Below are 23,523 nucleotides of genomic sequence, written 5' to 3' on the forward strand. Positions count from 1 at the left end.
ACGATCCCTGTCCTTCTCGCCCCCTGGGGTTTCTCCCTCTCTCTCTCTCTCCTCCATTCTCCGTCCCTCTCTGGGTCCGGGACCCCCCCCCCCCCTTCTCTTTCTCGTCCCCTCGCTCCTCTACCTGCCACCTCCAGTTTCTTTCCCGGCCTCCGGGTTTAGCCCCCGGAGGCCCGTGGGGGTGGGCGAGGGAGAGGACATGGGGGTCACATAGAGGGAGGGAGGGGTGGCCCGGCTGGACGGAGAAGGCAGGGAGGAGAAGAGAGGACGCCCTCCGCTTGCGCCCCCGGCCCTGAGCCCCTCCGCCGGGCCAAGGGGACCCTAGAGAAGCAGCGTGGCTTAGTGGCAAGAGCCCGGGCTTGGGAGTCAGGGGACGTGGGTTCTAATCCCGACTCCGCCGCTTGTCTGCTGCGTGTGACTTCGGGCGGGCCACTTCACTTCTCTGGGCCTCAGTTCCCTCATCTGTAAGATGGGGGTGAAGACTGGGAGCCCCACGTGGGCCAACCTGCTGATGGCCTTGTATCTCCCCCAGCGCTTAAACAGTGCTTGGCACGTAGTGAGCGCTTAACAAATACCAACATTATTATTATTATTATTATTATTATGGGGATGAAGACTGTGAACGCCACGTGGGACGACCCGATTACCTTGTATCTACCCCAGCGCTTAGAATACTGCTTGGCACAGAGTAAGCGCTTAACAAATACCATCAGGATAATAATAATAATAAGCCCAATAGGCGCTTAACAAGTACCATAATAATAATAATAATAATAAATTAACCCTGGATCCGGGGTCCGGAGTCCGGAGTCCGGGCTGGAGGGCGCTGTCCGCGGGGCTGGTGCTGAACATGGGGGGGGGGAAGCTGGGAAGAGGGGGTCGCCCCCCCAACATCGGCTGCGGGGGGAGGAGGGGGAGGGGAGGCGGGGCCTCCACGATCCCCTCCCCCGCTCCCCCCCCCCCCCGGGACTGCGGCGCCCGCCCCCGCCCCCCCACCCGCTCCTGACTGCACCGCTCCCCGCATCTCCGGCTCCAGCCTCGGATCCTGCTCCGGTCCCGCCCGGTTCCTGTCCTGCCCGGTTCCAGCTCCCCCGGGCTCCCCCAGGTGCAGCCCTCTCCCGCCATGGCCGGTCCCTTCTCTCGCCTGCTCTCCGCCCGCCCGGGGCTCCGGTTCCTCGCCGTGGCCGGCGCCGGCTCCCTGGCCGCGGGCTTCCTGCTCCGCCCCGACCCGCTGCGGGCCGCCGGGGACCGGAGAAGGCTCTACCCGCCCAGGTACGGGGCCCGGGGAGGCCCGGGGTGGCCCGGGGTGGCCCGGGGAGGCCCCGAGGGAGGCCAGGGGGCTGATGACAGAGAGGGGAGATGGCGGGAGGCTGGGCCCGAGAAGCCCCGGACTTGGGAGGCGGAGGGTAATAATAATCATAATGATCATGATGATGGAATTGCTTCACTTTTTTAAGCGCTGAGGTAGATATAAGCTAATCAGGTTAGACGCCGAGACCGTACGAGAGAGATGGAGGGGCAGGGGGCTTCTCGGGGCCGGAGGGATCAAGGAGGAGAGCCCGTCACTGCTCCCCGCGGGCCTCCACAAAGGGCGGGGACATGGGGACCAGACATTCCTGAAGTCCTTTTCGCAGCCTCTCCCTCTCCCTCCCTCTGGGATCCGGACTGGTAGAACCCCGACCTACCGGTCTCCTTCCCCCACCCTCTGACCCATCCTCCGCTCCCTCCAGAAGCCTCTGCCCAGACCTAGGGAGCCCGGGGAACTCCGCCTCCTCCCCCCAGCCCCAGCCTCCCACCTGTTCCCCACCTCCCTCCATTTCCTTGTCTGCTTGTCCTGAACCGAGGGGACCGAAGGAGAAGTTGGGGCGGGGGTGGGGAGGGGGGTCGGCGTCTCTGAGCCAGATGACGGAGGTTGGAGGGCTGAGACGGGATGGCAGACTTGGAGGGAGGGGGCTCTGTCTAAGGCGATTAGTCTGTCACCCATTAATCCCCGGGCAGGGGTGGGGTTAGGGGGAGGAGACCCAGTCCCCGCCCCCAGGAACCCTGCATTCCTTGTGCTCCCTGTTCGGCGCCCCCGTCAGGCCCGGAGCCGCCCCACCCCCCACCCCTCGAGGTTCAGATTGAAACTGGTCCAGCCCACTTCCTGGGATGGGGCAACTGGGTAGTGAAGCCCGCGGGTCTGGAGGAACCTCAGGTGATGCCCAAAAGACAAGTCAGATCTGGACTCCCCTCCCCTCTCCTCCTGGACTGTACTTCCCAGGCTGAGGTGGGAGGGAGAGGTCCCTCTTCAGAGCCACAGTTTAGTTGGCCCTAGACTGGGATGGCCCACCCGCCCAGGGCCACTGCTGATGGGAGCCAGCCCCTCTCCGGAGAACTGGTCTAACCAGACCCAAGCTGAACCCCTGGGGTTAGCCTATGGAGAGCTGAACATATTAGCTCCCTAGGATTCCTGGTAGACTTCCCAAGCTGCCCTGGATCCCTCACAACGTGCCCCCCCCCCACCACATACACACACACTAACACCCACTGCGATCCCCGGCACCTATCCTTCTTCCCCAGTGCCGAGTACCCTGACCTCCGCAAGCACAACAACTGCATGGCCAGCCATCTGACCCCGACCCTTTACGCCCGGCTCTGCGACAAGACCACACCTACTGGCTGGACACTGGACCAGTGTATCCAGACCGGCGTGGACAACCCCGGCCACCCCTTCATCAAGACCGTTGGCATGGTGGCTGGAGATGAAGAGACCTATGAGGTCAGTGTCCTATGAGGCCCTCACCGGGTCCTTCTCCCACACTGACCGCTGCTCCCCTTCCACCCCCGACCTGATTCCCCAAACCAACCTGTCGGCCCCCAGGTCCGGGGCTTGAATGGGCCTGGACTCTGTGGGGCCACGGTTGGGGAACAGAGGAGGGGTCTCCAACTCGGCCCTGCTGACGGTCCCTCATTCCTCCAGGTGTTCGCGGAGCTGTTTGATCCGGTGATCCAGGAGCGCCATAATGGCTACAACCCCCGCTCCATGAGACACATAACCGACCTGGATGCCAGCAAGGTGGATGCCCGGGGCTGCCCTCCCAATCCCTCCCGAGCCTCAACCTAACCACCCCATTAGGAGATCCAGGCAGTTAGGGGCTCGGTAGGAGGGGGAGGGGTTCCCAAATGGGTTCCTTCCCTGGGTTGACTGTGAGCTGAGATGGTGGAGAAAGGGCGAGAAAGAGGAGGTTCGTAGAAAGCCTCCCCCCACCCCGATGATTGGAGGTCAGACTGGGAGACAGAGAAGTTCCCAGATTACGTGGGGAAGGTCAGCAGGATCCTTCAGCCTGGACAGGGGAGGGCTGAGCAAGGAAGTGAGCAAAGTGTATAAGATCATGAAGGGAGCGAGAAGAGGAAACATTCAACTGTTGCTCACCGAAACCCCAACAGGAGGACTACGAGGCCCCACTGCAGTTCGAAGCACACCTGCTCAAAACCGACGAGAATTGGGAAGCACATGGAATTCTTTTTCCCGGGAAGCTGTATAGAGTGAAGCGATCAATAGCTTCAAGAAGGGCTTAGTTCATTTAGTGGATGAGGCCCCTAGAGGGAGATTCAACGTGCAAAGTTGGAGGTGTTGGGAAGTTCATCGGGAGATTAATTGGTTTAATGGCCCAAAGGTCCACGATGAGTTAGTAATTGAAAAAGATGAACCTGGTGATGGACGGCCCCAGGCCGACAGTCGTCCCTCCCACGCAGCTGATGGTTGCCTTCACACAGAACACGGGGCCGACTGGACCCCTGGTCTGACCCAGGGTAATGCTGCTCTTATGTCCTATGGGAAGGCAAGCCTCTGGGGAGAGGGGTCTTCCCGTCAACTCTCAGACCCTTGCACAAACTCAGAATGGGAAGTCTCCGAATGTCTTCCTTGATCAGCCATCTCTTTCTCCCTCTGATCCCTCATGGTCTGCCTGACCTTTCCACGGCCTCACTGATGCCGTGTTCCCTCCGGATCTCAACTGAACCCTCGCGTCCTTTCACTGAGGAGGGCGACCTTCCGACGGGCCTCCTCGCTCTCTGTGTCCCTCCCTCCTGTCCTCCCTAGGTCCCCAAGATCAATCCGTCAGTTGTATTTATTGAGCGCTTACTGTGTGTAGAAATCTGCACTACGTGCTCGGGAAAGAACAACGTAACGGAGTTGGTAGACATGATCCCTGGAAAACACGTTGCCCGGGTCTCTCCTCATTCCTCTCTGTCTCCTCCCTGTCCCCAGCATACCCCACCCACCGGCCCTGGACTCCCTAGGCCTTTCTGAGCCCCAGCGTGACTTCCCGGACTCCCCAGCTACTCCTCGAACCCCACAACCTCTCTGTCCCCCCGCACAGATCCGGTCCGGCCACTTCGACGAGCGGTACGTGTTGTCCTCACGGGTGCGGACAGGCCGCAGCATCCGGGGGCTCAGCCTGCCCCCCGCTTGCACGAGGGCCGAGCGGCGCGAGGTGGAGAGGGTGGTGGTGGACGCGCTGAGTGGCTTGAAAGGAGACCTGGAGGGACGCTACTACCGGCTCAGTGACATGACGGAGGCGGAGCAGCAGCGGCTCATTGATGTGAGGGCTTCAGCGGGGTGGAGAGGGAGGGAGGGACGGAGTTTGGGAGGGGGAAGACGGGCTATGTGAGGACTGGATGTGAAGGGGGAATGGAGTGAGGGAAGACCAAGAGAACCATGCCACAGCCTGGAAAAGATCCAGACGGCACCCCCAGTTGGAGGAAAAAAGCCCAGTGAAGGGTAGGGTGCCAGGGGAGGTGGGGGGAGTGGCAGGGTACCTCTCGCTTATGCTCCCCCTTCACCCCTCAGGATCACTTCCTGTTTGACAAACCCGTGTCCCCCTTGCTGACTGCAGCGGGCATGGCCCGAGACTGGCCCGATGCCCGTGGAATCTGGTATGGAATCCTCCCTCGCCCCCACCCCGGGGACCTTTCCCCGACCTTCCAGTGCCCAGATGCCACCCTGATCTCTCTCCGCTTAGCCCTGTCCCCCGCCCCTAACCTGGCTTTGCCCCCCAGGTCCTCCCATTCTTACTCCTGCCCCCTCCCCAGGCACAATAACGAGAAGAGCTTCCTGATCTGGGTGAATGAAGAGGATCACACTCGGGTCATCTCCATGGAGAAGGGCGGAAACATGAAGAGGGTGTTCGAGAGGTTCTGCAGGGGACTCAAAGAGGTCAGGGGAGACCTGACGAGCCCGGGGAGGTGGGCTTCGGGACCGTGTCGGGGGATCCTGCCCGAAGAATGAGTCTGGGCTGTAGGGGAAGACAACTCAGGGAGAGGAGAGGTCCCTGGGACTAGGGGACGTCTCGTGGGCCCCCCCCCCCATTCCCCATCATTCAAGCTGGGGGGTGATGTTCTATCGTGGAGGCGGGGAGGTGGGGGAGGAGGGAGCCTGACCGTGCCGTGTGTCCCCGGATGTCCCCGGATGAACCCAGCAGGGGTTGGGCTCGGGCCCCTGACTGGCTTAGGCCGGGCAGGCCTGCGTGTCCATGGGCGGGAGCGGGGAAGTGCCGACAATGGGCCTGGGGTTCTGGGGGTGACCTCAGGTGGAGCGGCTGATCCAGGAGCGCGGCTGGGAGTTCATGTGGAACGAGCGACTGGGCTACATCCTGACCTGCCCTTCCAACCTGGGCACCGGACTGCGGGCCGGCGTCCACGTCAAACTGCCCCTGCTGAGCAAGGTGGGGAAGCCTGCAGGAGAGCGATCGAGTCCCCCAGCAAGACTGGAGGCTCCCGGAGGGTTGGGGGCTAGGGCTCCTGCGTGCTCAGTACAGTGGCTCCGTACACGGTGGCGGCTGATGACGATTAGGGCACGGCAGTGCCAGAGGGCTAACAAGGCGATGGCTTTGGGGAAGGCGCCCTGACTGGCAGGACCCGATGTCTGGCTTGGGTCAGGGGTCGGGGGGGATGATCTGCTCTGACCTTGAACCCACGGCCCCCACAGGACAGCCGCTTCCCTAAGATCCTGGAGAACCTGCGCCTGCAGAAACGTGGCACCGGGGGTGTGGATACAGCGGCCACGGGCAGCACGTTTGACATCTCGAACTTGGACCGGCTGGGGAAGTCAGAGGTGAGAACCGGGTGGGCAGGGCCCCTGGGACCCTCAGAGCTGGGCACTGGAGGAGAGCCGGGGCTGGGGAGGGGCTCGGGGCGGGTGTGGAGGGAGGTGGCGGCGGCGGGGCGGGCGGAAGTGAGCCGTGAATGCCTCATAGGTGGAGCTGGTGCAGCTGGTCATCGACGGTGTCAATTACCTGGTAGACTGTGAGCGGCGTCTGGAGAAGGGCCAGGATATCCGCGTGCCGGCTCCCCTCTCCACCACATCCAAGCACTGACCCCCTGACCGACTGACCCCGCCTCCAGCCCCCCACAGGTCCCCCAGCCCCGACCCAGCCCCTCCCAGACCTTGCCCCCGGGACTTGGGCCATGACCCATCCAGTAAAACCCGGTAATGTGACAGGCTCTGCGTGCTGGGTCTGTGCCAGTCTACCCGCTGGAGCGGGGTGGGGTGGGAAGGACTGGTCTAGTGGTTTCAACCGCAGGATACAGGAGAGGGGCTTTCCCCTCAGAGAGCCCAACCCCCAACAACTGGGTGCTTGGCTATTTGACCTTTATTCCCCGTTCCCAGAGCTCCCTCCCCCAGGGCCCCCCAGGACCCCTTCCCCAGTCTCGGCCCCGAAACCAAGCAGACCGATGGTCAGGGCGAGGACCCACGGGGACGGCGACCACGCGGGAGGCATACTGGCTGCACTTCGACCTGTGAAGGGGCGGAAGGGTCAGGGGGCTGCTGCTTCTGAGGGGTGGGGACTCAGCCTCCAAGACTTGAGAGCGGGGTCCCCACCCCCTCAGGCCTACAGGGTATCTGGGGGCAGCGGGAACCAGAGCAGTCCAAGTTCCCCGAGATCAGACATCTCACCCTGTTGCTCAGGCGCTTCCTGGCCTTCCTGCTGGGCTTGAGTAATTGCTCGCCGTTGCTCAGGGGTCAGAGAGGTGGCTTGCTCTGGGGTGACCGCCGCGGCCTGGGCGCTGGTGAGGCCAAACAGCTGGGCTGGGCTGAACACCACCTGGGCGGGCGGGACACAGTCACCGCCCGCTCCCCCGGGGGATGGGAGAGGGGGGTGCCCTTCCCCGGCCCGCCCCGTACTCACAGTTAATTTGGGGGGCGGGATGAGGGCGATGGCCTGGGGGGTGAGGCCCCGGAGTTGCCTTCGCAGCAGCGCTGACAGTGCCAGGTCTGGGAGCCCCGCTGTGGGCAGGGGGGCAGGGGGCAGTGGAGGGATGGAGAGAGAGAAGGAGGGAGGAGAGGAAGAGGGAGGCACAGGTGCAAGTGAAGTCCTGGATCCCTCCCTGGCCCCACCCACAGCCTCCCTCCCCATCCACCCACTCCCCGCACCCAGCCCGGTACCCACCTGCCAGGGTGCCAATCTCAGTGAAGATCTCAGGCTGCCAAGCGCTCACCGGCCCAAACCCCCCAGGCAAGACGAGGAGCTGAGCCAGGGCCTCCAGTTGCTCCTCCGAGCACCGGAGAGGCAGGGAGCCCAGGAAGAACACTGCCTGGCTGTGGGGGAGACGAGCAAGGGGAGTGTGGTCACTGGGAAGTGAGGGGAGACTCAGCTTTTGGCAGCAAATCTGCTCCAGGTATCCTGACCCTGTGCCCCCGCAGGCCCTGCCCCAAGGGGACCCTACTGCAGGAAAATCCACCCCCGAGGCTCTGCCCCAGGGACCCTGCTCCAGGAGACCCCCATCCCCAGTGCCCTCTTCTAAGGGATCCTTCCTCAGGAGACCCCATCCCCAGAGCTCCAGGAGACCCCCGCCCCCCAAAAGCCATACCCCAAGGGATTCTTCCACAGGAAATTCCCACCCCTCGAGGCTCTGTCTCAGGGACCCTGCTCCAAGAGACCCAGCCCGGCTCCTTTGGAACCTGAATTCACGGCTGCGTATGTGCTTTATCTGCTCTGGCTTCAGCCCACAGAGGGCATGACCCAAGGCTGTCAGGTGAGTGAGGTCCAGGCTGCCCAGGGGCCGACCACTCTGTCGCAGGAAGCTGGAAGCCACGGTCCGGAGCTGGAAAGACGGAAGAGGGGTTGGAGTGGGCCGGAGGCCACGAGGGTCACCCCGTGCCCTGGCGGAGGAGGGTTTGAGACAGAGAGACGGAGAGAGAGAGAAAAGAGATAGAGAAAGAGAGAGGGACTGTAAGCTTATTGTAGGAAGGGAATGTGATAATAATAATGTTGGTATTTGTTAAGCGCTTACTATGTGCCAAGCACTGTTCTGAGCAATGGGGTAGATACAGGGTAATCAGGTTGCCCCACGTGAGGCTCACAGTCTTCATCCCCAAGTCTTCATCCCCATTTTACAGGTGAGTTCAATGAGGCACCGAGAAGTTAAAGTCACACAGCTGACAGGTGGCAGAGCTGGGAGTAGAACCCATGACCTCTGATTCTTAAGCCCGTGCTCTTTCCACTGAGCCACGCTGCTTCTCATGTGTCTGTTATATTGTTATACTGTACTCTCCCAAGCACTTAGTATAGTGCTTGGCACACAGTAAGCGCTCAATAAATACAACTGACAGAGAGAGAGAGAGAATGAGCAAGCACAGAGATCCTGAAACTGCTCTTGCAAAGGAGTCATCATTGATGACTCTTTTAATCAATCAGTGGTATTTATTGAGTGCTTATTATGCACAGAGCACTGTCCTAAGCACTTGGGAGACCACAATACAAGAGATGCGGTAAATACAGTCCCTGCCCACATGGAGCTCACGGTATACAAGGGGATGCGGACTTCAAAATGGATAACCGCTTGGGGAAAGTATGGAGTCTAAGGATCTGGATGACTTCTTGCAATACTCGGGTCACCCCCAGCACTGCCATCTCGGGCAAGGGATCACTGCGGGGCCGACGGCTGTTGGTTTTGGACTGTGCATTTACGTGTTCCTACCGCTGGGCACTCAGAGGACAAGCGGTCCCAGCTCTCTCCTGGCCATATCTCCTCCAGACTTTGTCTTCCACCTGGCTCTCTAGGCCAGTGGACTGGAAGCTCCTCAAAAGCTGGTGCGGGGGAGTCATCTTGCCATTCTCAGAACCTTGTATAGTACTCAGCCCCCTGGGGGGGTGCAAAACCTACTGCTGAGGGTTGGGAGGATAGGCATGGGAGAGTGAGCCCGCCTAGGAGACCCCGCGGGCAAGGGGAGGTAGGTGGGGTGGAAAGGGGTGATCACCTGCTTTGGGGTCCAGCCATCCAGCTGCCCCAGGCTGCCCAGGACCCCCCAGTCAGTCAGCACCAGGTCCTGAAGCTCCCGCTCCCCCAGTCCCAGCAGGAGTCGGCCCAGCTGCAGGGTCTGCTCTCGGCGGAGTCCCCGGGGGGGACCCCACACCTGGGAGTGGAGGGAGGGGACCATGAGAAGACACTCCCCCTCCACTAATCTCCCCACAATCCCATCACCCCCCCGGCCCCTCTCCCCAGCCCACCTGCTTGGCCTTGTCCATGGCCACTCGCAGCTGCTCAGGCCGGAGCCCGGGATCCCCGGCAAACAGCGCCAGGCAGTCCTCAAAGTCGGGGGACTCCATCCCCGCAATCTGGGCTGCTGACCAAGCAGCTGGAAAGGTCCCCCGCACATCGGCACAGCTGGGCACGGGCCCTGCCAGGGTGGGCCGGGGATCAACACACACCTGCCATCCCGGCCCCGAGTCCCGGTGACCCCGATTTTTCCAGCTGGGGTTAGAAGAAGGGGTGGGATCTGGAGGCTGGGCAGGAGGGCGGCAGGGTGGCTAGGGCAGCAGAGCAGCAGGGTGGGAGCTCTCTTTCCCAGGTGGGTCACAGACACTTTGGCCTTGGGCTGCGGAAGAGGGGCCGCTGGGGAGTTGGCATCTGGGTGAAACCATGGGGCTTCTTACCTGGAAGGCCCCCAGATCCAGCTTGCACAGTCCCCGCCATCAGGGCGACTTTTCCAGGAGTGACCTCTACCCCCTGGCATAGCTGCCCGGCCCGGCTCTGCTCCCAGGACCGCTGCTGCTCCAAGATCTGTTCCAGAGTCTCAGGGATCAGGGCTTCCTAGGAGAAGCAGGGCAGCTGGGGCTCCTGACCTGAGTCCCCAGATCCACTCCACATCCCCCCAGTCTCACTCCCATTGGCCACATTGGCCAGGCTCCGCAGCCTGCCCTTCACCTTTGGCAGCTGGTGGATGGCTTCAGGGGGCAGCAACAGCACCAGGCGCCCGGCTCGTTCCACCTCCTCTTGGCCCCACAGCTCGGGTCTCCTGGAAGGTGGGAGGGAGGGAGGGAAGGGAGAGAAGAAGGGAGAAAAGAAGGAAGGAAGGGAGGAAGGGAAAGAGGGAGGAAGTGAAGGAGAGAGGAAGGAAGGGAGGAAGGAAAGGAAAGGAAAGGGAAGGGAAGGGAAGGGAAGGGAAGGGAAGGGAAGGGAAGGGAAGGGAAGGGAAGGGAAGGGAAGGGAAGGGAAGGGAAGGGAAGGGAAGGGAAGGGAAGGGAAGGGAAGGGAAGGGAAGGGAAGGGAAGGGAAGGGAAGGGAAGGAAAGGAAAGGGAGATGGTCAGGGAGGAGGAGGGAAGGGGAACAAGAAAGGAGGAGTGAGAAGGGAAGAAAGAGGAGTGTTGGAATCAGTCCCTGGAAGGTGGGTCCTGGACAAACCTGAGATGGGGGAGCTGGGAAAGAAGGAAGTAAGGCAGGAAGATGACATGTCAGAGCTGAAGGTGGCCTGGGGGGTTGGCAGGGCAGCCAGGAGTGGGAGATGGAGCCTAGAGGGGCCTAGGGAGGGAAGAGTTGGGATCCAAGGGTGGGATCATCAGAGGAAGCAGTTGTAGTCCCGGAGAGGAAGGGAAGATCAGGGTCGGGGCCTGGCAGGGGAGCATGGGCACTGGGGCGGGGGTGGGGGGAGGGTCCTGGAAGGCACTGAGGTCCTGGGGTTCTTACCCCAGTGCAGGCTCCTGGAGCAGCAGCTGACCCAGCTTCGTGGTAAAAGCCCCTCCCAGGCAGGAGCGCCGCAGCTGGCCGAGCAGGGGCAGGAGGGCCTGAGGAGGGATGCGGCCAGCACTCTCTGTCCCTAGGAAGCCAGCCAGGGGCCCCAGAGCCCCCAGCACTTCCTCCGAGAGCGGGCCATCCGGCGGGACCTGTAGGAGGTACTGTGGACTAGACGCCATTGGGAAAACCAGACACCCCGGCCCCTCTGGCTCCACGGCGGCCTCTGGTTCCTCTACCTCCGGCTCTCAGAACTTCATTCCGGGGGAAGTGGCAGCAGAGGGAGGAAGGGGTCAGAGGGATGGGGCCCAGCCTAGGGGACAGAGTCAGAGAAGGGACTGGGGGGAGAGAAGGAGAACTGGAACGTGGCAAACAAGAAAGGAGACCGACGGGAGCCCGACCGGCCCAGGACGCTCCCTCCGCCAGTGGCATCCATCGAGGGCAAGGGGGAGCTGGCTAACGGAGTCCTTACCAGGCCGCGCAGTGCCCGCTCTGCCAAAGCCGCCCGGCGGTGGGGAGGCAGGGTCAACGGCCGCTCGGGCTCACGCCGCACCAGCTCCAACACCCGCAGGATGGACTCGTTGGACAGGCTGTCCATCATCCGGGCTCTGTGGAGGCAGAACAACTGGGCCCAGATGGGAAGAGACAGCAGACAGTCCCTTGCCCCCAGACAGAATGTGAAATCACTCAGGACCCTGGGTCTCTGGGCATAAAGTGACATCAGGCAGACCCATATTTCCCTACACCGAAATCAATCAGATCCCCAGTTGGGAAGTGACATCCGTGAGCTGCCCCTTCCTTTGCTAACCAGAGTGATGTCGAGGTGACATCATATCCTGGGTTGATGCAGATGGCTGAGTGACCGAAGCCTTGGGGATGGTGACTGGAGAGGCCTCGGGGTGGGATGGGAACCCTGGGATCTACCACTGGACTGCATCCCCAGCATCCTCAGGTGCGTGGACCAAGGGGGATTGGTCCAGGGGAGGGGCTAAGGGAGGGCAGGGAATGCTAGAAGGGAGAGGCCACAGAGGACACCCTCCCTCCCCCAATTCTCCTCTCCTTCTCTTCCTCCCCGGTCCCTTGAACTAGGACACAGGATTGGGTCTTCCGTCAGTACGATGACTTAAAACTAAACCCTGCTGTGCTGGGCCTGAGGGGTCACCTGCAGAGGGACAGGAAATGACAGCAGATACCCCAAGTCCCCTTCCACAGCGTAGACAGGCAATGATTGACTGCTGCTGGGCCTTGGATCTTCCCCAGGACCCTCCCCTCAGGGCTTCCACCAACCAGAGGGGACCACCCATCTCCCTACTCCGACCTCTGACCCTCGACTCCAGAACCCACGGTAAGTCAAGCAGCATCTCCGGGCTCAGGCTCCCCAGTTCCGGCCCGGGCACATCCAGCCTCCGCTGCAGCTCTTCCCAGACACAGGCCCTCTGCAGGGGGTGGGGGAGGGAGGGGAAGAGAAGGGAAAGAAGGGTGGTTTGGGGCCAACCCCGTGGGGAGATGGGCAAGGAAGGGAAGTTGAAGTCCTACCAACCCTACCTATTGCTGCCAGGATATTTGAAATACCTGGCTGGGGGCGCTCTCTCTGTCCCCAGTCTAAAGTGGAGGAGTTGGAAGGAGCCGGAGAGAGGGACAGGTCTAGGGAGAACATGGAGGACAGATCAGAGAGTAGTGTGGGCCAAGGAACAGCAAACCCCAGGACACTCGTGGCCTGGGACATAGTCCTCGGAACCAATCCGCAGGGTTTAGCGCACAGACCGACGGGCTCCATCGGACCCAATGCTCACTCCCTGCAGTCGTTACTTAATTCTATCCCTAGGACCACCTTATCTGAATTGGGCATTTAATACATCTGCCAGGTGACGCTATCGGGATCTGGAGCCCAGCGGCAGGCCTGGCGGACACACGTCGGCCAAATCCCAAAGAGGCTGTGGATCTGGATACCGTTCTCGCGCGCCGAGAGACAGCCTCCCCCAGGTTCCTTTCCCTCCTGGTGCCCCCGGGCCCCCTCACCAGGCTTCCTCGCACTCGGGTGGGCAGCTGGTAAATGATGCCCATTGCCTCCAGGAAGTCCGTCGTCCAACCCAGCTGCTGCAGGGACTCACAGGACACTCCTCCCGCCAGCGTGCCCAGAGCCCTGCGGACAGGAAGCTGTCAGACTCGATAATGGCTGAGTACCTCCTCTCTGCAGCGCGGCTCTCTGGGACCGAGGGCAAGGCTATGTGGAGCCCCGACGGGTTCGGACAGACTCGGAGCCAGGGGTACTGAACGGTTATATTGTTATACTGCACTCTCCCAATCGCTTAGTACAGTTCTCTGCACGGAGTGAGCACTCGGTATTGTGACTGAATGATTGACTGACTAAATGGTGAGGAGCTTGCTGGGGCTGCAGAAGGCAATGAGGGGATGGAGAAAGGGGTGGTCCCGGGGCTAGGTCATAGGATCAAGGTGCTCGAGGGGGACCTGGGGGGAAGAGGGGTGCCCCAAGAGAGGGGCGGAATGGCCCTTCGCTCACCGCAGGCTCCTGAGGGTCAGATTGGTGGAGGCTGGGATCTTTCTCCAGAGAAACTGGGCCTGTGGGGGCAGGGAGATGGCAGTGTTCAGGACAACATCCCCAAGGCCTGCCCAGTGCTTCTGCTGCTACTGTTGCGGTTGCCCTCTGCTTCCCCTGGGGCAGACCCCTCCCCTCTCCAAGACCCTTCCTCCCTAGGCCGGGGGTGAGGAGAGCTCATGGACGATGAGGGCCTGGGGCCACTCGAGAGCCCCGGGAAAAAGGGTTGGACCTCGGGAGGGCCCCTGCTGGGGTTTGTGACAGACGAGGGGTCTGGGGGAGAGGTTGGGGATGGGGCTGGAGAGAAGGAGAAGCTGGGGTTGGAGGTGGGGAGGAGAAGAGGCAGGGCGGAGGCAGCAGGGAGGGGTTGAATAGAAGCACTGGGGCGGGCGGAGCGGGGAGGGTGAGAATTACCTGCTGCTCGGACCAGAGCAGCCTGCGGGAGCGGCTGCGGTCGGCCAGCAGGGCCGGAGCCTCTCGCTGCAGCAGCTTCAGAGGCAGCAAGGGCATGAGGCAGTCGGGCCAGACGGCGGGACGCGGCCTCTGGAGAGGCGGCAGGGAGGCCTGGCCCGGGCCCACGGGGAGCAGTCGAGGAGAGGAAGGGCCCGGGAGCAGCGTGGGTGGGTGGGCAGCGGGGGGCGGGGGCTGGCACCCGATCCGATGGGCTCAGGCCCTCTTGGACCTCACCTCCCCCTGCCAACCCCGGGAGCCCCAGAACCAGCATCCTTGGGCCTCCCGGACCCTGGTGGGGGGAGCCCCAGGGGTGAGCACCCTTGGCCCTGGAGCACGAGATCCCAGGCACCTCCACTGATCGCTAAGTTGCCCACCCCACACCAGAGGAGAAGACCTAGAGGCAGGGTGGAGCGGGGGCGGGGACAGAGGGTCAGGCTCATCCCAGCCGGTCCCTCGGCCCCCGCCCTCAGCCTCCACCCCGTCCATACCCGGAGGGCCTGCAGCAGCGCCGCCATCTGTGGGGGCGAGAGCTGGGCCAGCGCGGGCATCAGACAGTGACAGGCCCTGGCAAGGAGGGATCCAGGGATGACCCGGAGGGTCTGGGGGCCGAGGCCGTGCAGCAGCGGCCGCAGGGAGCAGAGGTCCTCCTCGGTCACCTGAGCCCACGGGGAAAGACGTGTAGGCAGGGGAGGCGGTGGGGAGAGGGAGGGACGGGTGGGTGGTCAAAGGTCAGAGGCTGCTGCTGTAGCAGAGCCTGCCCAACCCCATCGAGTGTCCCGGAGAGGGTTCCAGAGGAGGTCCCTGGGGGAGATCAGTCATATGACAGAGAAGCACCGTCCAACCCGGCTGATATATAGGTCCTTCTTGGCAGGGGAAATCAATCGGTCAGTCGAACAGCCAATCTGACAGGGCTTCCATAGGATGGACTGAATGCCCGATGGGGGCCGAGCCCGATATTGAGCGCTCTGAGCACTCCGGAAAGAAGGCGGGAGCCCTGCCCTCCAGGGGCTGACCATCGCCCTAGAGCTGGTGTCCAGGGTCCTAGCCTTGGGGGACCGTGAGGGATTCTCCTGGAGTCGGCAGGGGGCTGGGCCAGTGAGCAGGTGGTTTGGGGGCAGGGCCAGGGGCATCAGCTGGCTGGGGCTGGGCCCCAGGGTTTTGGCCCCTCGGACGGAGAAAGGAGCAGGAAGTCTCGGGGAGGTGGTGTGGGTGGCATTCGGGGTGATGTGGGTCTGGGGAGTAAGGGGGAGTGAGGAAGAGCACTCACATTTTCCTCCCGGAGGAGCCGTTCCAACAACAGGGTGGCCTGAGGGAGACAGGGGAGAGACAGCCCAGGCCCCCTGAGCCCCCAGCCCAGCTCCTGGCAACCACCTCCCTCCAAGCCTAGCCCCCAAGCTGGGCCCAGCGTCCCCTCAGCTCTCCGACATCGAGGACGGAGTGAGATGGGATGGAGGAGTTGGGGCCAAGCGTGGAGGGCGGGAGACGAATTTCGTAGGCTGGATGGGGAGGACTCACCTGGGCAGGGGTGAGGCTGGCGTCTCGCAGGGCAGGGAGAATGGCTCGGAGCTGGGGCTCGGCTAGGGCCTGCCAGAAGCTGAGGCGGAGCTGGGGGAGGAGCGGGGCCCAGGCCTGCAACTCTCGGGGGCTCAGGGCCGCCCCGCTGGCGCCGGGCAGCACCCTCAGCAGCTCGTACGCCACCTGAAACCCACCTGGTTACAGTGTGCCCAGGGATCCCGCCCCCCACTTGGGGAGGACCAGATGCTTGGACGGGGCCAAGGAGGCTAAGACGCAGGGCCCTGGGGCCAGGCCGGGAGGAGGGTCCTTGACTTAACCCCCTCAGCACACCCATGCAGCGGGGAGAATCAGTGTGGCCTAGTGGATAGGGCACGGGCCAGGGAGTCAGAAGGACTTGGGATCTATTCCCGGATCCCCCACTTGTCTGCCGTGTGACCCTGGGCAAGTCACTTCACTTCTCTGTGTCTCAGTTACCTCATCTGTAAAATGGGGATTAAGATGGTGGCCCCATGTGGGACATGGCCTGTGTTCAACCTGATCAGTTTGTATCTATCCCGGAGCTTAGAACGGTGTTTATTTTAAGGCAAGTTGTGGGGGGGGGGGGGCGGAGGGAGCAGAATCCTCACACGGCCCTGGGGGCTGAGGGTTCCGTTGGCAGCACACTGGAGGAGGCCCCGCTCCACTGGCCCTGCCGGGTCCCTCAGGGGTGCCAAGCTCTGCAGATCCTCGGGGCTCAGGAAGCAGGCGAGGGGCCCCAGCCTGGGGAAGGCAACGTGTGAGTCCGAGCCGGTCACCAGCAGTATGATCTGGCACCAAGCCCGCCCTCTTCGGAATCTCCACCCACCACCCACCCACCCGTCCACCCACCAATGCCAGCTCAGACCCAAGGTCTGCCATGGGTGCCCTCTTTTCATTTCCAGATCGGGGACAGGTTAGAACAGAGTTTTCAGGGTGGAGGCATAGAATGGAAAATGGTGGTCCAAGAGTGACCATATCAGAAAGATGCCATCTGGGCTCCCTTGCTTCATCTGTAGGTTCCTCAGCGCCTAGTAAGGGGAGCTCAGTCTGTGCTCATGATGCCCCCTCGCTGGCTGCTGCTCCTCCTGACCTCCCCCAGCCCCGTAAGTCCTCCTTCCCCCCCTGTTTCCCTCAGGCCCCACCCCCACTCACCTGCGTACCTGTTCCTCACCATCCGGGCCGCTCTGGTTTACGAGGCTGCGCAGCACATGACGGGCTTGGCCTGGCCCCAGCCCCACCGCGGGCCAACTGTCCCCCAGAGCCTGGATCTGAAGGAGGAGGGTACCAGGGTCCCTGGGGATCCCAGCCAGGCCCAGTCCCTCCTAGTTGGACACTGGGGCACCATCACTGGACCCCAAAGATCATTACGGAGGAGGGGCGGTGGGGAAGCAAAGAACGGTCCCCAATCCAAGGCGGCAGGAGCCAGAGATCTAGTCTGTAAGCTTCTCCTTTAGGTTGTAAGCTCATTGTGGACAGGGAATGTGTCTGTTTATGGTTACGCTGTGCTCTCTCAAACACTCAGTACAGTGCTCTGCACGCAGTAAGTGCTCAATACATACGATTGACTGATTGACAAAGCCAGCTGGGACCCATCGGGGTCCAAGGAAGGGGAGAGGGGCCGGGCCCACCTGCCCTCCCAGCCCCCCCCCGCCTAGAAAACTCCCCGGCCTGTTGTACCTGGGTGGGGCTGAGCTGCAGGAAGTGTTCCAGGGGCAGGTGGGGCAGCAGGGGCAGCACGGACCACAGCAGTTCCCGGGGCCAGGCGGGCACCGCCCCAAACACCTCGGGGTCCAGCAGTCGCCGGGCCAGGGCCTCCTTCTGCTCGGGGCTCAGGCCGGGGCTGTGGGCACGGATGGCAGCCAGGCTGGCCAGGCAGGGGGCGAGACAGAGAGGATCGCACTGATCCGGCCCGGCCTGACCCGGCCCGGCCCGACCCCTGTGAGGCGAGGAGCAGGGAAGGAGAGGAGCCAGCTTGGGTAGCCTAGAGCTTGGTGGGTGGGGATCGACGACTAGGGGAGGAGGGGCCGGGAAGTGGGGAGGGGGTCCAGGACCGCAACAAGACTGGCATGGAATCGGGAAGCTTGGGCTGTGCCGGCCTTGAGGAGGGTGAAGGGGGCCAGGCTTGCCCCGAGAGAGGGGATGTAGAGGGAGCCGGGAGGACGAGGTGGGAGCGGCAAAGGCCTGGCCACCTTTGACCAAGGGCTGGAGCAAGAACAGTAGGACTTGGACCTTGGACTTGGTGGGCCCAGGAGGGGCCTCAGACACAGGGGAGTGGGTGGGAGCCTCGGACATTGGGGAGTAGGGTGGGAACATAGGGGGCAGATGGGGGCCTCGGGCACAGCGGGCTGGCTGTAAGCTCGCTATGGGCAGGGAACGTTTCTGTTATATTGCATTCACCCAATTGCTTAGTACAGTGCTCTGCACACACTGAGCACTCGATAAATGCGACTGACTGACTGACTGATGGGGGGACCGGGACAGAAGCAGAGGGGCCTCACACGCTGCCGTTCACCAGCAGGGCAGGGGGCAAGCGCAGCAGGTCGGTGACAGCCATGAAAGGGACGAAGGGCGACAGGTCGACGAACAGCTGGGGCGTGAGACGGGGCACCCGCTGCAGCAGCAAGGCCGTGAGTCGGCCCAGCGCCCTCTCCTCCTCCGGGGGCACCTGGGACAGACACAGACTCGGGGCCGCCCCCAACGCCCCCTCGATCATTCCCAGAATTGCCCGCAAGCTCCTTGTGGGTTGCTGCACTGTCCTTTCCCAAGGGCTCAGTACAACGCTCTGCACACAGTAAGCGCTCAGTTCATATCACTGATCGATTGCCCTGGGCTCCCACTCCTATCACCTACCCGTCTGTGGGGCTCCACCCCAAACCTCCAGGCGCACCCCGCCCCGAAATCACACCCCAGAGGGTGTGCCGGGATCAGGCTGAGCAGGGTCTAAACCTGCAAAACCTCTTCGGACAGATCCCCGCACAGTGGCACCACCGCTAGCCACCCTCCCCCCCCCCCCCAAACCCACCCCATCATCCCAGCTCAGTTCAGACGGACCCAGGCCCAAGTCTTTGCCAGCCACTCCCTTGATGTCCCTGCGGGCCACTGACCCTTGCGGGAAAGGAGGGAAGGAAGGGAAGGAAGGGGAGGGAGGAGGAGCCCTCCTCCCCCTGCACCCAACAGGTCCATCTCCAGAGAGCAGCTGAGGGTCCGGAGCTGGGAAATGGAAGCAAGGCCCAGCGAGGCCCAGCGGTGCCGCGTGTCTGGAATCCTGCTCCTTAGGACGGGCCGCAGCCGGGACAGTCTCCCCCACTCCAGCGTCCCCCTGCCCTCCCGGGCACTGCCCCCTGTGTGCTCTCCCTGCCGCCCCGCTGGGCCCGGTCACGCGGATCCCCGGGTGCCCACCTGCAGCTGAGGCCAGGCACGGCGCAGGCTGTCCAGAAATCCCCGCACGGCCTCGCTCTCGGCCGAAAGGACCAACCGTTGCAGGCTCTCCGGAGGCATCTGCAGGTACTCCTGGAGGCAGGGGGATGACGCCGTCCAGGCCAGTGGGAATTTGGTCATTCCTCCTCCCCCCGGTCCCCACACCCCACTCCCCGCTCGCTCCGGCTGTTACCTCCACCAGTATCTGTAGGGCCGGGTCGTTCTCGGCTCCCCGGATCAGGTCCCACAGCACCGGCTGCCCGGGGGGAAGGGCACGTAGGGTATCAGGGAAAGCCCCCCCCCTCCCCACCCCCACTGCCGTCCCCCAAACCACCCCCCAAGACTCCACGGCCCACCTGACCGACCTACCCACCTGGCCCCATCACCCTGCCCCAGCCCCTCTGAGTCCCTGGCTGCCCCCAACTGCAGTTCTGCAGTGTCCCCACCTCGGGCCAGGCCTTAGCAGCCCCCTGCCCAGCCTGGAGCGGGTTTGAACGGGAGCAAGCCTACCAACCGGACCCTCCCCGCTGCCCCTTTCAGCCCTCTCCCCTCCGGCCTTCCCAAGCACTGACACTGTAGCAGGCCAGCAGCTCCCTCTTGCCGGGGCCAGGGTGGGAGGTGGGGTCAGAGTTGGGGCCGGGTGGCCTCTTCTCCCGAGTCAAGTATTCCCCGACAGTCCGCAGCACGCTGAGCCCCGCCCCCGGGGGGAAGGAGCCCCAGTAGGAGCGGTTGTCCGGCAGGCCGGACAGCAGCAGGGCCTGGCCCAGGGGCCCCCGGGCCTCCCCGCTCCCCGCCTCGGGGCCCAGGAGAAAGGACAGCAGGCGCAGCAGGTAGTGCAGGCGGGCAGGGCGGGCGGGAGCTGCGGCCTGGCAGCGGGGCAGCCGGGTCAGCAGGCCCAGCAGGAAGGGGACCGGTGCCAGGCAGAGAGGGGAGGGCTCCAGTGGGTGGGAAGGTGGCGGCGGCAGAGGGGGCAGCAGCGGGCCCAGCAGCTCGTGCAGGGGGCATCCCCGGCCGCGGACACGGGCGCTGCCCGCACACTGCCCCTCCAGCCAGGGCCGGCTGGGCAGCAGAGCCTCGTACAGGGTGGCGTTGGCGCAGGCCAGCTCCCGGAAGCCACCCCCGTCCAGGCAGGGCTCCTCAGGGTGCCCGCAGGGCTCGGCCGGAGGCCGGGAGGAGCCTCCGGGGCCCAGAGGGAACCCGGGGCACACGCGGCGCACCCAGGCCCGGCGGTCGGGGGGCACGGCCCGGAGCCCGCCCTCGCCGCAGAGCCGCTCGGCCCACAGGGTGCGGTTCTACCAGGAAGCAACCCCAGAAGGCCCCTGGGGTGAGGGGGGCCGGGGGGAGGCCCGAGGGGCAGCGGGCAGGGGCCGAGCCGCCACAGAGCCAGCCGACCAGGCCGCGGTTGGGCCGGGCAGCGCAGCAGGGAGCGGGTTCCTGCAGACTGTCCGCTCGAAGAGAGCGGATGGTGGTCGTGGCAAGCCACAGCCAGCCTGGGCCCCTCCTCCAAGGAGGCCAGGTAGCTGGCGGCGGCCCGCAGGCGGCCGCCAGGCCGGGGCGGACGGGTGGAACGGTTGGTGGGTTGGCAGTACAGGAGGAAAGTGAAGTGGAGAATCCCGGCGGGGCCGGGAGCGGAGGTTTCGCTGCAGGAGATCTCAGGAGGCGAGGCCGGGGGCCGGGGCCGGGGCCGGGGCCGGGGCCGGGGCCGGGGCCGGGGCCGGGGCCGGGCCGGGCCGGGCCGGGCCGGCCGGTCGCGGGGGTCGTGGCAGAGCGGCGAGCCGCCCTGGGCAGCGGCGGCCCCCCCGTGGTTAGGCAGTTTAGAAAGGCCGGGGGTGGCGGGGGCGCCCCAGAAAGGAAGCCCAGGGCCCGGGCGTCCCAAGAGATGTTGTTCCAGATGCCCCTGGGAGGGAGATCGGAAGGAAGGAGGGAGAGAGAACAGAGGGATGGAAGGAGGGAGAAGCGAGCACAGGGATGGAGAGACGGAAGGAGGGTGGGAGAAAAGAGGGTTGGAGGAAGAGGATAATAATAACGATAGCGATGATGGTATCTGTTAAGCCCTTACTATTTGCCAGGCACCGCACTAAGCGCCGGGGTGGATACAAGCAAATCGGGTTGGGCACAGTCCCTGTCCCGCACGGGGCTCGTCCCCATTTTACAGATGAAGCAACTGAGGCACAGAGAAGTGAAGTGACTTGTCCAAGGCCACCTAGCAGACAAGTGGTGGAGCCGGGATTAGAACCCATGACCTTCTGACTGCCAGGCTCATGCCCTATCCACTAGGCCATGCTGCTTCCCAAGGAACCATGCTGGTTCAGAGAAATCAGTGGGATCGAGGGGCAGAGGGAGGGACGCACGGAGGCGGGGAGTGAGAGGGTTAGCTGGTTTGGAACCTCACGCTCCTCTGCCCCCTCCCACTCACCTTCAGGCCTCCTTCAGATCCCCGGCCTTCCGGCCCCCGGCCGTCCCCTCCCTCACGGCCTGGTCCCGACCCGACGCCGCCCTCCGCTCCCTCGCCCGAGCCCCCTCCCACTCACCACAGGAGCAGCTGCTGCGGGGTACCTGGGTTGGAGGGAAGCATCCTCAGTGTCCCCCCGGCCCGGCTCCCCGCCCCGACCCCGGCCCCGGCTCCAGCCCGACTCACCTCCCGGGCACCGGCCGTCGGCGTTGGGCCGCGGCCTTCCCAGGAGGGCGGACACCTCGTCCCGCAGGGAGGCCGAGAGGCGCAGCAGCCCCCCGCGGACGGCTGACTGGAAGGGGGAGCGCATGGAGCTCAGCAGCCCGGCTAGCAGCCTCCCGTCGGGGCCCGGCCCCCCGAGGACGGGGAGCAGGCGGAGAGACCCGCAGGAGGGCGGGGGGGCGGCTCCTCCCAAGACGGGAGGGAGCCGGCGGGGGGGCCCCCGCAGCAGCTGCAACACCGGGGGAAGCCAGTCGGCCGCTAGGCCGCAGTCGGGGGGTCCGGCTCGGGCGCAAGGGGGTCGGGGCTGGGGGGGGGCCGGGGGCCGCCCCGGGGAGCCAGGTGGTCAGCAGAAACTTCGGCCAGCCCCCCCAGGGTGCCCGCCTGGCGCTCCAGGAAGGCTCGGGGCGTCTGCTCGCCGGCCCCCAGGGCCAGGATATCCGCAGCAGGCCCAGCAGCGGTTCCCAGTCCCGGCTGCCCCCGCAGGACCAGTCAGGAAGTCGTGGGAGCCTCAGCGTGGCGGCCGCCGTGGGGTCGGGGGACCCCGGCGTCCCCTCCGGGGCCCGGGCCTCCGGGTTCTCCAGGATGGAGGAGATGTTGGCCAAGAAGGAAGAGAACTGCCGGCGGGAGAGGAGGCCGGAGGGAGTCGGGCCTAGGGAGGAGAGTAAAGGGTTCCGAGGCCGAGGTTCCTTGGGGCCCGGCGATGACGCCGGGAGGAGCGGAGAGAGCTCTGCCGTTACCCGGCGGCTCTGATGCTAGCCGGGGTGGGGGCTCACCAATTCTCAGTCCCTCTGACCCTCTCCCCCCTCTTTTTTTATGGTATTTGTTACGGGCTTTCTGTGTGCCAGGAAGCTGTAGATACAGGCTAATCAGGTTGAGCACAGTCCATGTCCCACATGGGGCTCTGAGTCCTGAAGCCTTGATAATAATAATAACAATAATGGTGCACGTTAATCACTTACTATGTGCCGAGCGCTGTTCTAACCACTGGGGTGGATACAAGGTAACGATGTTCCCCCATGGTGGGCTCACAGTTTTAAACTCTATTTTACAGATGAGGTAACTGAGGCACAGAGAAGTTAAGCAGCTTGCCCGAGGTCACGCAGCAGACGAGGGGCCGCGCCGGGATTAGAACCCACGTCCTCTGACCCCCGAGCCGTGCTCTTTCCGATAAGCCACGTGGCTTAATCCCCATTTTACAGATGAGGGAACTGAAGTGGCGGGTGCACGGCGAGGATTTAGAACCCAGATCCTTTCGACTCCAGCCTCTTGGTCTATCGACTGAGCCATTTGCTGCCCCCTCCCCTCAGCCCTCCTCCATCCCTCTGCTGTTCCCATCTCTCCTCCTGCGGCCCCTTCACCCGCCAGTCCCTAGTTCAGTCCCTCTTCCCCCAACCTGAACAGGGCAGGAGCGACAGCAGCAGCAGCAGCAGCAGGGGCAGTGGGGGACAGCGAGGCCTGGGTTTCTGAGCCATCCTTTGGAGCGGGTGCCGGGTGCCGGGGCCTGGCTTCCTCCCTCCGGGGCTGGCGAGTCACAGCCGCGGCAGGCGCGCCCGCCCTGGGTCCTGGGCATCCGCACGGGCCGCGGGCCAGCTGGAAATGGGATCCGTCACCTGATAGCAGGACTGTCACTGGAGCCCCGGAGCCGAGAAACACCTGATCCCTCTCCGAGGGGGAGCCGGCCTCGAGGCAGGCAGGTGGGGAGAGGTTGCCCAGGTGGAAGGCCTCTGGAGAGATGGGGAGGCCCCCAGAGCGGGGAGGCAGGGACTGGCGGGTTGGGTTATGACCCTGGGCAAGCCACTCAACTTCTCTGTACCTCAGTGACCTCATCTGTAAAATGGGGGTTAAGACCGAACCCCACCTGGGACCACCTGGTTACCTAGCTTTAGACTGGGAGCC

At 63.9% G+C, this 23,523-nt stretch overlaps 2 protein-coding genes across 2 annotated transcripts; one reads left to right on the forward strand and one right to left on the reverse strand.

Moving 5' to 3' along the window:
* Window positions 1–989: 989 nt before the first annotated feature.
* On the forward strand, window positions 990–6,478 carry LOC100085972 (creatine kinase U-type, mitochondrial). The gene is made up of 9 exons (XM_007660230.3): window positions 990–1,272; window positions 2,560–2,758; window positions 2,960–3,055; window positions 4,362–4,583; window positions 4,832–4,917; window positions 5,074–5,197; window positions 5,571–5,705; window positions 5,969–6,094; window positions 6,237–6,478. The coding sequence occupies exons 1-9, from the start codon at window positions 1,124–1,126 to the stop codon at window positions 6,354–6,356; spliced, it is 1,257 nt and encodes a 418-aa protein (XP_007658420.2). The 5' UTR covers window positions 990–1,123; the 3' UTR covers window positions 6,357–6,478.
* Window positions 6,479–6,622: 144 nt separating this feature from the next.
* On the reverse strand, window positions 6,623–23,099 carry STRC (stereocilin). Its single transcript, XM_029070609.1, is given in 29 exon segments — window positions 6,623–6,778; window positions 6,938–7,085; window positions 7,170–7,267; window positions 7,431–7,579; window positions 7,943–8,085; window positions 9,242–9,397; window positions 9,492–9,661; window positions 9,918–10,074; window positions 10,189–10,279; window positions 10,949–11,145; window positions 11,466–11,601; window positions 12,338–12,429; window positions 13,013–13,136; window positions 13,515–13,573; window positions 13,965–14,114; window positions 14,492–14,659; window positions 15,271–15,309; window positions 15,519–15,701; window positions 16,145–16,277; window positions 16,689–16,804; window positions 17,214–17,400; window positions 18,035–18,201; window positions 18,936–19,046; window positions 19,147–19,209; window positions 19,526–20,245; window positions 20,247–20,593; window positions 21,592–21,931; window positions 22,044–22,276; window positions 23,021–23,099. Coding segments are annotated over 29 exon segments (4,902 nt in total). The 3' UTR covers window positions 6,623–6,632.
* Window positions 23,100–23,523: the final 424 nt, after the last annotated feature.

Source organism: Ornithorhynchus anatinus, chromosome 8 (assembly GCF_004115215.2).
Source record: "Ornithorhynchus anatinus isolate Pmale09 chromosome 8, mOrnAna1.pri.v4, whole genome shotgun sequence".
In the NCBI taxonomy this organism is placed as follows: Eukaryota; Metazoa; Chordata; class Mammalia; order Monotremata; family Ornithorhynchidae; genus Ornithorhynchus; species Ornithorhynchus anatinus.